This window comes from Thunnus maccoyii, chromosome 1 (genome assembly GCF_910596095.1).
Source record: "Thunnus maccoyii chromosome 1, fThuMac1.1, whole genome shotgun sequence".
In the NCBI taxonomy this organism is placed as follows: Eukaryota; Metazoa; Chordata; class Actinopteri; order Scombriformes; family Scombridae; genus Thunnus; species Thunnus maccoyii.
This window is the reverse complement of record NC_056533.1, coordinates 39,103,136-39,117,037: the sequence shown is the minus strand read 5'-3', so window position 1 is coordinate 39,117,037 and position 13,902 is coordinate 39,103,136. Positions and strand designations below refer to the sequence as shown.

General features: G+C 39.5%; 1 protein-coding gene across 1 annotated transcript; it reads right to left on the bottom strand.

Moving 5' to 3' along the window:
- Positions 1 to 2: 2 nt before the first annotated feature.
- stmn4l (stathmin-like 4, like) lies at positions 3 to 8,080 on the bottom strand. Its single transcript, XM_042420748.1, has 7 exons — positions 7,558 to 8,080; positions 5,828 to 5,901; positions 5,615 to 5,710; positions 4,784 to 4,983; positions 3,457 to 3,621; positions 3,323 to 3,340; positions 3 to 1,869 (listed from the first exon to the last, which is right to left on the bottom strand). Exons 1-7 carry the CDS (start codon positions 7,818 to 7,820, stop codon positions 1,861 to 1,863), a joined length of 825 nt encoding a protein of 274 aa, XP_042276682.1. The 5' UTR covers positions 7,821 to 8,080; the 3' UTR covers positions 3 to 1,860.
- Between the last annotated feature and the right edge of the window lie 5,822 nt (positions 8,081 to 13,902).

Here is a 13,902-nt window from a genome sequence, read left to right as displayed (position 1 = left end):
CACACACATACACACACACAGAAACACACCGCCGCAGCTGTAAACACTGTACACAATCGATTATCAGTTATTCATCATTAATATTCACTCACTCATATAAGCAGAGGGGATGGTATATTGATTATTGGATTGATAAGTGATAAGTGATCTGCCATGTAGCTAATGTTAGCCAAATGAGATAACTAACTGTTTACTCAGAGAGCTGAAGTCCTGACATCACTTCCTGTTACACCAGCTTCGATTCAATCTCTCATTGTCGGTTTCTTTCATTGATATTTGTGATAAAAGTGAAACGTTGTTCCTGTGGTTCTGAATCGCTGTCTACATCTTTGAGTTGTTCAGACATTTAAACACGTTTGGGCTTCATTTTCTGCAGTTTTCGGAAAAACAACAAGTCCTCCGAATTAAACAAGTAGATTTGTGGTTTGACCTTGTGAGTCTAGAACGACACAGGAGCGTTTTCTAATCTGGTGCAACTATCAGCAGTAATCTGCAGGACAACATTTGTCTGTGGTTTTCAAAACCGTTACACTGTTAAACAATAATGATGTTTTATGATGTGACAACACTGTGGTTCAGGTCTGGTTAGGTTTAGGGAAAGATAATGGTTTGGGTTAAAATAATCACTTTGTTAACATTAGAGAAACATGTGGTGGAAGGTTAGACCACCTTCGACATCATGGCAACAATAATAACCACGAGGTTAAGGTTAGGGGGACGATCCTGGTTACGCTTTTTAAAAAACTGTCCTGACAAGTGTTGGAAACAGGAAACAAACAGCGGTATATATAAGTCATCATAGATAGCATCTGTCACTCAAATGTGACTACATGTTGTTTTTGGTCGACTGTTGTGTTGTTTTTCTTGGGGGGACAGGTCTCTGGAAAAACAACTGAGCCAATCTGAGCTTTGTAGGAGGGAGAAAAGCTGCAGACCGGAATCCACCAGGTGATGTTTACACGTATGGTGTCGCCAAAACCAGACAGGACAGGAAATAACACGGGTAGGGTTGTATATCTAACTTTGAATGGCTCTATCTGGAAGCTTGTTGGTGTTCATTTAAAACTTTGAGTCAAATCCTGATATATAGAAACTGGCTAAAAACCATCATGAAAAAGATGTTTGCAGATATATTAGTAGTTTCATACAGTTGCCACGAGATGCAACCAAACAGCAACACTTCACTGATCAAACCTTTCTTGATGTCGTACTGTTTTACAGTGAATGTAATGATCTAAACTCTCCAGCAGATGGAGCTGTTTAACTGTTTAACTATCTAGGCAGCGACAGTTCCTTCTTATCCAACTGTCCAGACAGGATGAGGCCGTACAGCCGATGTTTTTCTTTGAGGGATCATTTTGATGTAGAAGAAGAAGAAGAGGGCCTAGTTGGCTTTTTTCTGGATTGTTTCATTTGTGTTGTTTGAGTCCAGTTTGGTCTATTTCAGGTTTGGTTTGGTTGGGTCAGGTTGAATCCTCAGTACAAACACAATCATACACACATAAACACATTGGCACTGTTGGCATGGCAACAAAGCACAGTAAAACCCCTGTGAACCATCTCATGATGACTGAATCAGCAGTGTCCTTAAGTTTCAAGAGTTTTTCTCGTTAGAAACAGTTTATCTCGTTAAAAGGAGTCCTGGTTGTACAGACGAGGTCGAGCGGCCGGACTCGGCCTCGGTCCTCTTCCTCCTTCTCCTCTTCCTCCTATTCTTCTTCTTCTCTCACTCTTTTCAGAGTAACTTCCTGTCAGTCTCCCAGTCGGAGCAACGCCGGCTTCCCGGCTAATCAACTCTCAGCTCATCAGCCCACCAAAATGGCTTCCAAATAAAGTTCAGCTTGTGTTGTGATCAGGCCATCAAGACACCTGGAAGAAGACAACAGGGGGACACGGTTAGCACATTGCTAACATATGCTATCATAAGCTAACTCACACACAGGAGAATGGCAGAAAGTCCAAATGATCTTGTTATAATTAATTTTTAGAATTTTTTAGATTGAGAAAACCAACTAAGGTTTTAACATGAATCTCAACAAAGTTCGTCATTTAGTTGAGTGCAGGTTTTGTTGATACGACCAAACTTTTTTGTGAATTGTGCAGTATTTTGCCATACAGCACACATTTTGCATTTATACCAGTTTAAAAAAGCCTTTTATCAGGATAAAGTGGAGAATTATTAACTATAAGGCCAAAAGTATGTGGACCACACACAGTTTCCTGGTATGGACCCCTCAGTTCCAATGAGGGGAAATCTTAATGCCACTTCATACAATTATATTTTAGACAATAGTGTTCTTCCAACTATGTGGCAGCAGTTTGTGTTTATCTCTTCTCTGTTTCAACATGGCAACCTTTTTCCTAGTTTGGTGTGGAAGAACTTGACAGATCTGCACAGAGCCCTGACCTCAACCCCAAAAGACTGAGACATAGGAGGTTTGATGAGGGTTGAGTCACTGAAAGACACAGTTCAACACTTTGGGATACAAATGCACTGACAGAGCACTTTATTAGGAACACCTGTGCCATCTAATGCGATCCAATGTAACAGCTCTGCCATCAATTCTACTTTTTTATGAAGCTTACAAATTTTCAATTTCTTGTTGACATTGTCAAAAAGGTGATAACTCTACCTTATGTTTATCATTGAGGTGATAGCGGCTGGTGATGGTGTACTGAAGTTATAATGAAATTGTTCCTAATATTTTGTCCAACCCATTAACATACATGATGAGGGCAAAATATTAGGAACACTTTTCACTACAACCTCAATAATAAACAAAGTAGAATTATCACCATTCTGACAATGTCAACAAAAACTGAAAATGTATAAACTTTGTAAAAGTAGAATTTATGGCAGAGCTGTTGTATTAGACTGCATTCGACTGCACAGGTGTTCCTAATAAAGTGCTCGCTGAGTGTATATTCACTTTGCTCCTGAGAGAGAGAGATGCTCAGGTGTGTGTTCAGTACAGAGCTGGAGTCGGGAGATAGTTAGCTTAGCTTAGCGTAAAGACTGCAAGCGGGGGGAAACAGCTAGCCGGACTCTGTCCAAAGTTCAAAAATACACCTTCCGACACCTATAAAGTTCCCTGATTAACATGTTGTATTTTGTTTGTTTAATCTTTAATCTTTTGCTCAACACACAGACATGAGATTGAGAAGGAGCATGTTTCCCAAAATGTCAAACTATTCCTAATAATAGGGTTTTTAAACCCTATTTTGCCGACCTCCTGTATATTTGTTATCGCACCACTGGCTTCACATTTTGTCTCAGTACATCTACCCAGAATCCCCTCCTCCTCTTCCAGCTCATCCTCACCTCCACACTGTGCTTGTCCTGAAAGACACAAACACAAACAACACAACTCCCGTTAGAGATTCATTCGGCTGAAACAGAATCTGAATCGTCTCAGTGAGCGAAGACAGAATAAAGAGTGAAACCTGCGCCCTCACCTCCTCCTGCAGCCGTTCCTGCGAGGTATTCAGGTGCATCTGCCTCTGCTCCTTGTCGGCGTCGGCACGGTGACCCTGGCGCTCTTTGGTCAAAGCTTTCTGAGCGACTTCACGCTCGTGCTCCCTCCTCTCCGCCAAATGCTTCAGCAGCTCGGCCTCGTGACACTAGAGGAAGAGAGTTTACAGTCTGTGTGTTTATTCTTTGTTTCTGCTCTCACAACAGAATCCCAGTCATTTTCATCAGATTTCAGAGGATCACTATGAGTCCACTGAGCACTAGTGTCTTGTTGGTGTTATCTTCTAGTAGCATAATTTCAGATTTGACCTCAAGCCACCAAACTCTCTGTGGTTGATCAATTTGAATGCAAATAAATTAAAAGTAATAAGCAGCAGACTTAATGCTGTGGACATAATTTTTTTGAATTACTGTATGCTTGAAATCTAGACAGGAAAAGAGTTCATTATTTGTTTCAATAGATTATAACTTCTCAAAAAACTGTAAAATAACTTGTGGGGTTCCTCAAGGATCGATTGTAGGGCCGCTGCTTTTTAATCAATATATGTTACCCTTTGCAGGTGTCATCAGGAGAAAGACGTTAAAATAGATGTGATGTGTTCTCTCCCTCTGTTTCTAGAGTTCAACTGTCACTGATTCATTACTTTACCAGATAGAGAGTATTGCAATTGTCACATCTGTCAGGATTCTCACTTCATCTGTTTTTCAGATGATAAAAAGTCACATTAAAGTTGACTTTAAGTTGAATTCTGAGTCAGACAACACACTTTATGACCACAAACATGGGATCTCTGTCCATAGTTATGCTGATGACACTCAGTTTTATATGACTGTGTCTCCTGATGACGATAAGACCTACTGATGGTGTTTTTAGATGTATTTTAGATATTAGATATATTTTTACAACTCAACCAGCGTAAAACTGAAATATTAGATAAACCATATGTTCAAAGACTTAGAGAGAAACTGGACCCAAAATTAAATTCTGCAGGAAATACCCGAAACAAAAGGAACCTCTGTATCGTCTTTATTACTGGATTATTTTTATTGATACACTACTATGAATGTAACATTTTATGTTGTAGCTGGTTGAAGTATAATTAACTTTTACTACTTTATATACTGTTGAGTAGTTTAATCTATAACAATACATGATATTTTATGAGATGATAATTTGTTTTGTTTGTAAAATCGTGATCTTCAGCTGTCAGATAAATGTAGTGCAGTAGAAAGTATAATATTTCCCTCTGACATGTAGTGGAGTGGAAGTATAAAGTAGAATAAAATGAAATACTTAAGTTAAGCACTGACCTTTCTCCTCTCCTGAGCAGCGTCCAGTTTCTTCTGGATCTCCTCCAGCGAGGGTTTCTGGCGAGGCGGTGTGGTCAGCTCGGGCCCGCCGTCGAAGGTGGGCGGCTTCAGGATGACCTCAAAGGCCTGACCGCTCGCCCGCTTGCTCAGCTCGATCACCTCCATGTCCCGGATGTTACACAGGTTCAAGTCCACCACGCCTGCAACAAGAACAGACAACAGCATGAACTAGACGAACTAGAGATTCACCTTTAAATCTGAGGGGAACAACTGTAAACGTGTCAGTCCTGAGTAGAGAATCAGGGCTGAGGTAGACGTTGACAATGTTATTTAGTCAAGCAGTTGTTTATTTCTTGTTAATCTTAAGCAGACCTGTACAGTTAGTACAATTCATTTGTAATTCATAAATTTACGTGTGCAGAATGTGCATATTTAGTACCAGAATAGATCAAAACAGTTCAACAAAACATTCTTAACTCAAGGTCCACTACTAGATTTCTTTCAGAGCTTTCAGTCACATTTTGCAGCTGTCAGCACCTGGTGGAAGGTCAACATTTAGGTCATGTGATGACAACTGAACCATCTCCATGACAACTGAGAACACGCCATCCACTGAAGAAGTAAGATACAGTTGAAAGCTTTGGAAAAGGCCAATAAGTGGACCATGAGTTAACAACTTTTAGTGAAAATACTGTTTCCAAGGTCAAGAATGAACTTTCAAACTTTGGATAAAATTAGCTTGATAATCAGAATCCGATAAAACAGAGTAGAGTAGAGTAGAGTAGAGTAGCATAGAGTAGAGTAGAGTAGAGTAGAAAGAGTGATGCTGACCTTCCTTCTTGTTGCCGGTGGTGTCTGAGGGTTTGGGAAGGATGCAGGAGCAGAAGAGAGACACCAGGGGGAGCTCTCGCATCTTCTCTCTGTATGCTGCAACATTCAGAGCAAAAAACCAAACCAATTAAACAATACTGCAGGTTTCTGCACAGATTCAGACAAATGCTGAACACATCATGTTCAGCAGGAAATCAATAATCAATAAATTACCTGCTAGAGTCATTCTGCTGCTGTTGTTGCTGTTGTTTTCTTGCAAAGACACTGTGGTGAGGTAGAGTCTGTTCCTGAGGACAGAGACAGATGAGTAGAGTTACTCTCTGGAGTCTGTTCATTAGAGAACAGCGAGGTGGTTTCTCTGCCCTGAGTAAAGCCTCTCAGGCACTGACACGCTTTAGCATCTCCTACAGGAGCATGTGCTGCAAGAGGAAGCTCTGCCTGTCAGGCTGAACTCAGGGACAAAACACACAGTTAGCTATTCTGTGTGTCTGTTTTAAAAGTAGAGAGAAAGAAAATGGCGGTTCAGAACAAAAAGAGGAAATAAATAAGTGGAATAAAGAGTCTAAACATGAAATCTTGGAGTTTAACTTCACTATAGAGACGTAACTTTCTATCTTTAATGCATAGTTTTGTCATTTGTTATTTGGTAAATTTTGACCTGTGTAAAAAAAACATTTGCAATTTGCACTTTTTAAAAAATCTTAAACAATAATCAAAATATATCTTCTATAACTTTTATTGTTTATGTTACACAAGAGTTTATGCACAACCCAGATAAGCCTGAGCCTCTGTTTCTGCACAGAATAATCATTTTGGTTTAAAGGTCAGATTTTGCTCATGTGACAGCTTGTTTCTACTTTTATTGAGCGATGAGTGGTTCATACAAACACGAGTCTTAGCAGTTACTCATTCAGCTGTGACTTCAGGAGATTAAAATCATTCATGCAAAGTGTGAAGACTGAATCAGTAACAGATATAAAGACACAACAAGCTGCAGCAGATTCAGAGATTCGGTTCATCAGTCAAGAGAGAAACTGCAGATGTCGTCGTGCACCGACCATCGTAAACACATGCAGCACAAATCCAACAGCACTGAACATCAGCAGCAGTTTACACATCATGAACCGTCAGTTTCTGAACTCATTTAGTGCATGAAATGATGCAAAAGACACAGAAACACTGACTTCAAAATAAATCTAAAACCTGCCACAAGCACCAGAGCTGCAATTCATCACTCGAGCAGATTGTCCATCAATTGTTTCATCTCTGCAACATTAAATTAAAGCCAAATGTCCATTTTTACTTCCCAGCATCCAAACTGATTTTTTCAACTATGTCTTTAGTCTGACCAGCAGTCAGAAAACACAAAGAGATTCATTTCACAAACAGAGAAAAGCAGCAAACAGATCATATTTGCAATTTTTTTTTGCAGAAAAACACGAAAAAAAATAATTCTATCATCATCTACCATCCTTTATTTATTCATTACTTTAGATACAAACGCAGATACAATGATTAAACTTTGTGTGTGCGTGTGTATGTGTGTGTATGTGTGTGTGTGTGTGTGTGTGTGTGTGTGTGTGTGCTGGGACTAAGCGATGATGTCATTGTTGCCAGTAAGCGCATCACCTTCTGCAGAGACGAGCAAGTCGAGCAGCTCAAACACAAAACTCATCAAAAAGACGGAAAGAAAAGAAGAAATGAAAAAGATGAAAAGATGCAGCCGAGACAGAAACAAAGAGCAGAACGAACGTCTGAATGATAGAAGAAGAAAATGTGATCAGATGAGTGAAAGCTGCTTTCATCTGCTCACATTTCTGGTTTCTGAGAAGAAGCTGCAGCCGTCTGAGCTGCAAACATGCAGAAAGTTTAAAATAATAACAGAGACATCATAAACATGAAGATGAAGATGAAGGTATTTGCGTGTGTTTGCAGTCACTCACCCTGCAGTGATGCTCGATCTCTCCTCTCTGTTCAGACTGAAGATCTGCAGCTCAGCAGCATCAGCACCAAACAGCAGCCTGCTGCATGACATCACCCTGGAGCCATCCGATTGGCTGGCAGGAATACTGGGCTCTGATTGGTCCAGCAGGGCAGAGGGAGGAGGAGGAGGGGGAGGATGAGGAGGAGGTGTGGGTTCAGAGCAGTGGAGGGTATATTTCTCAGGAATCGCTGGCAGAAAGCTCTTCTTCAGAATCAGAATCATTTCATTGTTCAAATATGTTTTTAAGTGTGTAATATTATAAATTATAGCTCAATATACTTACACACAGTGCCAGGAACTTTATCAGTTACTGTTCAAGCTGATCAATAACATCATGTGATCAATCTGACTGATGAGATCATGTTTTGCAAAGATTTAGAATAAAAGTCTTGTAGTAATTTTGGTCTCACTTCTCCCAAACTATCATTAATAATCAATATGTAAACAGTTAATAAATGATTTATAACTCAGTAAAATGTAGCCGTCAGCAGATTTAAGTGTTTATTAATGTATCAGTCATCAACTGTGTTTACTGCTGTATAAATAAGTTATAAGAGGAGAAGTTAGAATAAATACTGAACATTAATAAGCAAATGTCCATATATGTGCTTTTATCCGTCTATCTGAGTTGTAAACCATTTATAAACTGTTAAAATACTGATTATTAATGATCAATGAGGGCATTTAAAGTAAAGTGAAACTGTAATTTGTGATCAGTGTAGTGATGTGACATCATTAGTTTTGTAGGTTTATCTTAAAGTTCGAAGACGTTGCGTCACGTTTATGTTCAGAGCAGCTGCAGGACGACGGATTTGATATAAAGTTGTTCATTAAATCCATTTTCCAAAGACCTGAACCTGTTATCTCTTCATTCATTTATTCTTTTTATCAGGGTTATGATGTTTTTGGATTTGTTAAAATGTTTTCCTGCATAAATAACAATTAAATACGTCTTGCTCTTTGTTTTGCTGGCTGTCATTTTGCCTGAAGAAGACCCAGTTGGATCAAAACATTGCTTTTGTCAGTCAAGTAATGATTTTTTTTTGGAGCTAAAATCCTTGTTTCCTTTATTGAAACTATTTTCTAAAGATGCAGAGAAGCTTTTAGCAAACCTCTCTCTACCACAGTGACAAACATCTCCACAAATATCTTACAAAAATACTACAAATATTATAGGACATCTGTTTTCTTCCATCTGAGCTACTCTGCTGCCAAACATATTGGAATTTAACTGATTGTAATGTGGTGCTACAGCCTGAGGATGCACCGTGCATCCGCAGATATTCAATACTGAGGAATCAGGGTGTAAAAAAAGCTTGATCAGGGCATCTTTCAACCGTAAAATAATTGTTATAACACTTTAAACAGAGTCTCTGTATCTGTGTTTGTCCATAAACCACCGACACACAAAAGTTTCCTCAGATACCAAAACTGTTGAGGAGGAATATTTGGAAAAATGTGTCTAAAATGATGCACAAGACGTCTAAACTTCTATCAGATTTGCATTTGCAGGTGCACTGTGGCTGACCTTTGACCCCTCAGAGGAAATGCACAGTAAAGATAGCCCTTCAACATGTTTCAGTTTTCTGTCTGACAGCTGATACAGTAAAAAAAAAAATATTTATGAGAATAAAACTCAGTGAAAACTTCTGAAATATGAAGATTAACAGTAACGATGAACCAGATCTGGTCGTATCCAGCTGATCTGGTTTCAACTGGTACGCCGGGTCGGTGTGTTTCTGAGGAAATGTCAGCTCTAAATTTAAAAGCTGACAATGAACTGTTACTCATCCTGACTGGAACACACACACACACACACACACACACACACACGCACACACACACACACACACACACGTATCTGTGTGTGTTTGTGTGTTAACGCCTCCATCTGTCGCTCTGGTTGACAGCCAAACTCGCCTGTCTGTCGCTTTTCATTCAAACACATCAAACACTATAAAACTCTCAGAGAGCTCGAAGCTCCACAGAGGCAGAACAATCCTCCGTATGAATCATTTTAATAATAAAAAAATGTTCATAAAGTTTTAATCTGCATCCTTGTTTATATCATCAAATGTCTTGTTTTGTCCGACCAACAATAATCAGAATTGTATAAAACAGAGAAAACATGTAAATCAGCAAATCGTTATTTTTGAGATATTCTGCTGCTAAAAGAACAAACGACTGTATCTGAGGTCAGAGGTCAGATGGACGTCTCGGCTGCATCACAGCTGCTGCAGCTGGAAGCAGATTGGCTGATGTTGTGTAATTATAATAATATATATATTGATGTGGAAATCTGTGCAAACAGGTTAATAAAACGCAGGATGGGGTTGATGAATCCTCCTGCTCTCTGTCTGACTGCAGCTGAATTCACAATAAAGTTGTTCTCATTTACATATTTTTTCTGTTTCTGTTGTCAGACAATGGAACATGTAAAATTACAAAAATTGCATTACTAATTACTCAACAGCGAAAGGAATTAGTTACTACTTAAAGTTGCATCCTGTTACTCATGAGACTATCACCTCTTCCTAACATACAGCGAGCGATGTTGCAGCACAGACGGCTGCTGCTCAGGTTTTTTGGGGGCTCATAAGTGGACTTTGTGTTGGATTCTGTGTTGTAGTGTCTGCCGGTCATTTGTTGACGTTAGGGGACTCCATTTCTAAGCTAACGTTAGCAAGCGTTGCACCCTGTTGGTGCTGTAAATGGAGAGAGGCAAAGACGTCACATCCTCATTTTATTATTTCCTCACATTCTGTTGATAGTTTTAGTTAATTTTTGAATGTTTTAAGCTAAAATTCCTCACAAAGTGAACAAAAGATCCAAGTTAATAACAGCAGCTGTGATCACAGAGGAAGTACAGACACAAAGCATCTGTTACTGGAAGAAAACACGTTACAGCTCATTGAACGTTGTGGCTGCACTTGAATATGACGACCTTTAGATGCCTCTAACTTCATCTGTGATCGTTCAATTTAAATACAGCTGCTGTTATTAACCGGTTTTAGTTCATATTGTTTAAAGATGTTGTGATCATAAAATAATGATTTTATCTGCAGAAACAGAAACAGAAAAAAATATGTAAATGAGAACAACTATATTATCAATACGAAGGTTTAACAGGCCGTCAAACATGCAGCTTAACAATCTTACATCAATATTTTTATTCCATTACTTGACCCCCCCCCCCCCCCCGAGAGGCTCCGTCAGACGACCCCCGCAGGCACCCGTTCATGTGACTCCATCAGACGTGAACACCTCTACATACATGACCAACAACATATCTGAGCAGAGAACTACGACTCCCATGATGCACCAGAGCAGAACACAGTGTTCTCACACACACAGCATGTCTCTGCTGCTCTCCTCACGCTGAGCCAGATGATGTAATGCAGCTGCAGTGTGTGTGTGTGTGTGTGTGTGTGTGTGTACTTCTATCTTTGTGAGGACCATTCCCACATTTACAGTGACGACATTTCGGATGCTGAGCTGCTGTTGGAGCAGATTTTTACGTTATGTATGCAACTGCAGTGCTTCAGGTGTGTGTGTGTGTATGTGTGTGTGTGTGTGTGTGTGTGTGTGTGTGCGTGTAGGTGGTAAGGTGTGTGAGAGGCTGCAGAAGAAACCTCCACATCCCAACTGATGAGATCATCTGCAGCCAATCAGCAGAGAGCTCTCAGAACCACAGTCAGTGTGTGTGTGTGTGTGTGTGTTGCTTTAAAGTCAAATCAGGTTAAAGATGCAGCAGAAAGAAGAGCACATCTGCAGCAAAATGTTTTATTTACGAGCTCCATGCAGCAGCTTTCTGCAGGACAGAGCTTTTACAGCAGAATAGAATAGAGTAGAGTAGAGTAGAGTAGAATAGAATAGAATAGAGTAGAATAGAGATGTGATGTGATGTAAACAGAGGGGGGCGGGGCTCTCTGGCTCTGCAGGCTGCTTTCGAGGACAAACAGCAGCAGCAGCAGCAGACTAACTGGAAACAATGACATCACCTCTGAGCCCGAACGATGATGTCACTCACAATGAGGTCACTGCACTCAGCTCAACACAGGATGATGTCATGATAATATGACCCGATAAAACCAGAGAAAGAAAGAAAGAAACAATGAGTCATATGGCTGATAATAGAGGCTGAGGTGAGACTGATCAGAAATATTATAAACATCACGTGAGGCGTGTGTGTGTGTGTGTGTGTGTGTGTGTGTGTGTGTGTGTGTGTGTGATGTCACTGCAGAAGGTGATGCAGCCTCTTTGTTAAAATATTTAAAACATCTGTTACCACAGAAACATGATTCGCAGTTTATTTTCTGCATTTCTCACCTGTCAAAAGGATTCAAGTATAAAAAGATGCTTTTGTGCCCTGAGTTTTGACTCCCAGGTGCCTTTTACAGAAACACACTACTAACAACAAGTCAGTGTGTCAGATCATACACATTTTTTTCAGTAAGTTTCGATTTGTGTGTTTGTCTTCTTCCAACTGGACACAAAGATGCAACGTGTTGTTTTTAAAATTCAAATTAAAAATCGACCAATCAGACGTGCAGGTGAGAGAGGATTAAAGGACCAGTTTGGTGTTTTAACAAATCAGAAAACACGTTACAGACATCAAATGGATGTAAATCAACATTTTCAGTGCGGACTCTGGAAGTCAGAGTCTAAATATGGAATGATGTCATCGGTCTGCAGAGTGATGTCACATCGACATCATCATAACATTAACAATGTAAACCATGAGAGTGTGACAGTGGTCCTGTGGTTTGTTTATATTTGATTTTATCTACAGTATGTTAAATAAATCTATTTAAAGTTACAACTTGTGGTCTCGTTTTCTGTCCAACCTCCAGCTGGTTGTTGCTAACGCTCCCGATACGACGTCTACATTAATCCGGCTAAACGCTGTTTTCAGTCAAAAGCGACGGGCGTCCTCAGCAGGAGTTTCTGCTCATTTTCATTCACATTAAAACTCTAAAACAGGTCATTCTTCTTCTGGGCATGTGTGGAGGACAGATGAGCAAGTCAGCCACAGAAAACCAGTGAAGAAGAAACGATGTACTGTTTCCGTTTCCGCGGCGGCTTCATGACATTTAGTTTAATGCAGCAGATTCCAACAGTTTGAGCAGAGAAATGTGGTAGAAAACTACATTTAACTCTAAACAAGCTGTCAGAGTAGACAATAAAGAGAATAACATTCATGAAGCCGTCCGCCATCGTTTTTACCAGTTTAGCCGACTTAGTGTGGACGTGATCTTATGTCGCTACTGAAGTGGAGATCCCTCACTGGCTTCCCAGCACTTTTACTTCTTTCATATTAGCTTTTTGTTTCTACTATACTTTGTCTTAATGCTTTTTTTTATGTCTTATTTAACACAGTTTGAATTATCTTGTTGTTGACAGATGCTGTTCAGATAAACTAAGCTTGTTTGTTGTTCTTAGAAACACACAAACAATCTTAACGGCGATTTTTTTTCTTTCTTCCATTTAATCAGGGTTTTAAGCACTGAAGGCCTGTTGAACATTAACTCTTATAAAGCATGTTTTCATTTATCTATTGTAATTAAGTTTTGGGGCCCATGTTCACAGGCTAACTCTGAAACTGAGCCAAAAGCTCAAAAAGTTTACATCTCCTGACTGATTGGAAGGTTTTTTTTCAGAGATTCAGTGAATTTAGGCTCATACAAGTCAACAACTGACATTTGTTTGTGAATGATGAAATTCTGCTGCAGTTTATGATCCTAACATTGTCAAAAATCACCGGAAGGTCACAGAGAGTTTGATTTGCAACACGAGAAACTTTGCTTCACTGCAACCGTCACAAAATGAGCAAAACCAATCACTTCCTGAAGGATTAGTTCCACTGCTACATAAGTTATTCACATATATTGAAAATGCAGTGACCATAAATGGCATAATATGTACCGTACAAACATGTTCAAACTTAATAATGTTTGATCAAACCTCATGAAAATATCAGAAAACATTTGTGTTCATCACAATCATGTGTGATTTATTTCAGGAGTTTTTATCTGTTTCAAAAATCTAAAAATTTTGGGTGAATATTCAAACTTTCCACTGCATTAATGCTCATAGACCTCTGTTGTTCTCCAGCCCAGGAGAAGCTCTGCTAGTCTGGAGGTTCAGGTCCTGACTCTGAACTACAGGAACCCGGGTTCAAATCCAGCCAGAGACCCATGTTGAACGTCTTCCTCCTTTATGTCTGTTTACATTAGTTGTACGATGCATATATGTAAAACAATATGCTTTCATGTGTAACTGTTTATATGTGTGGAGACTTGCT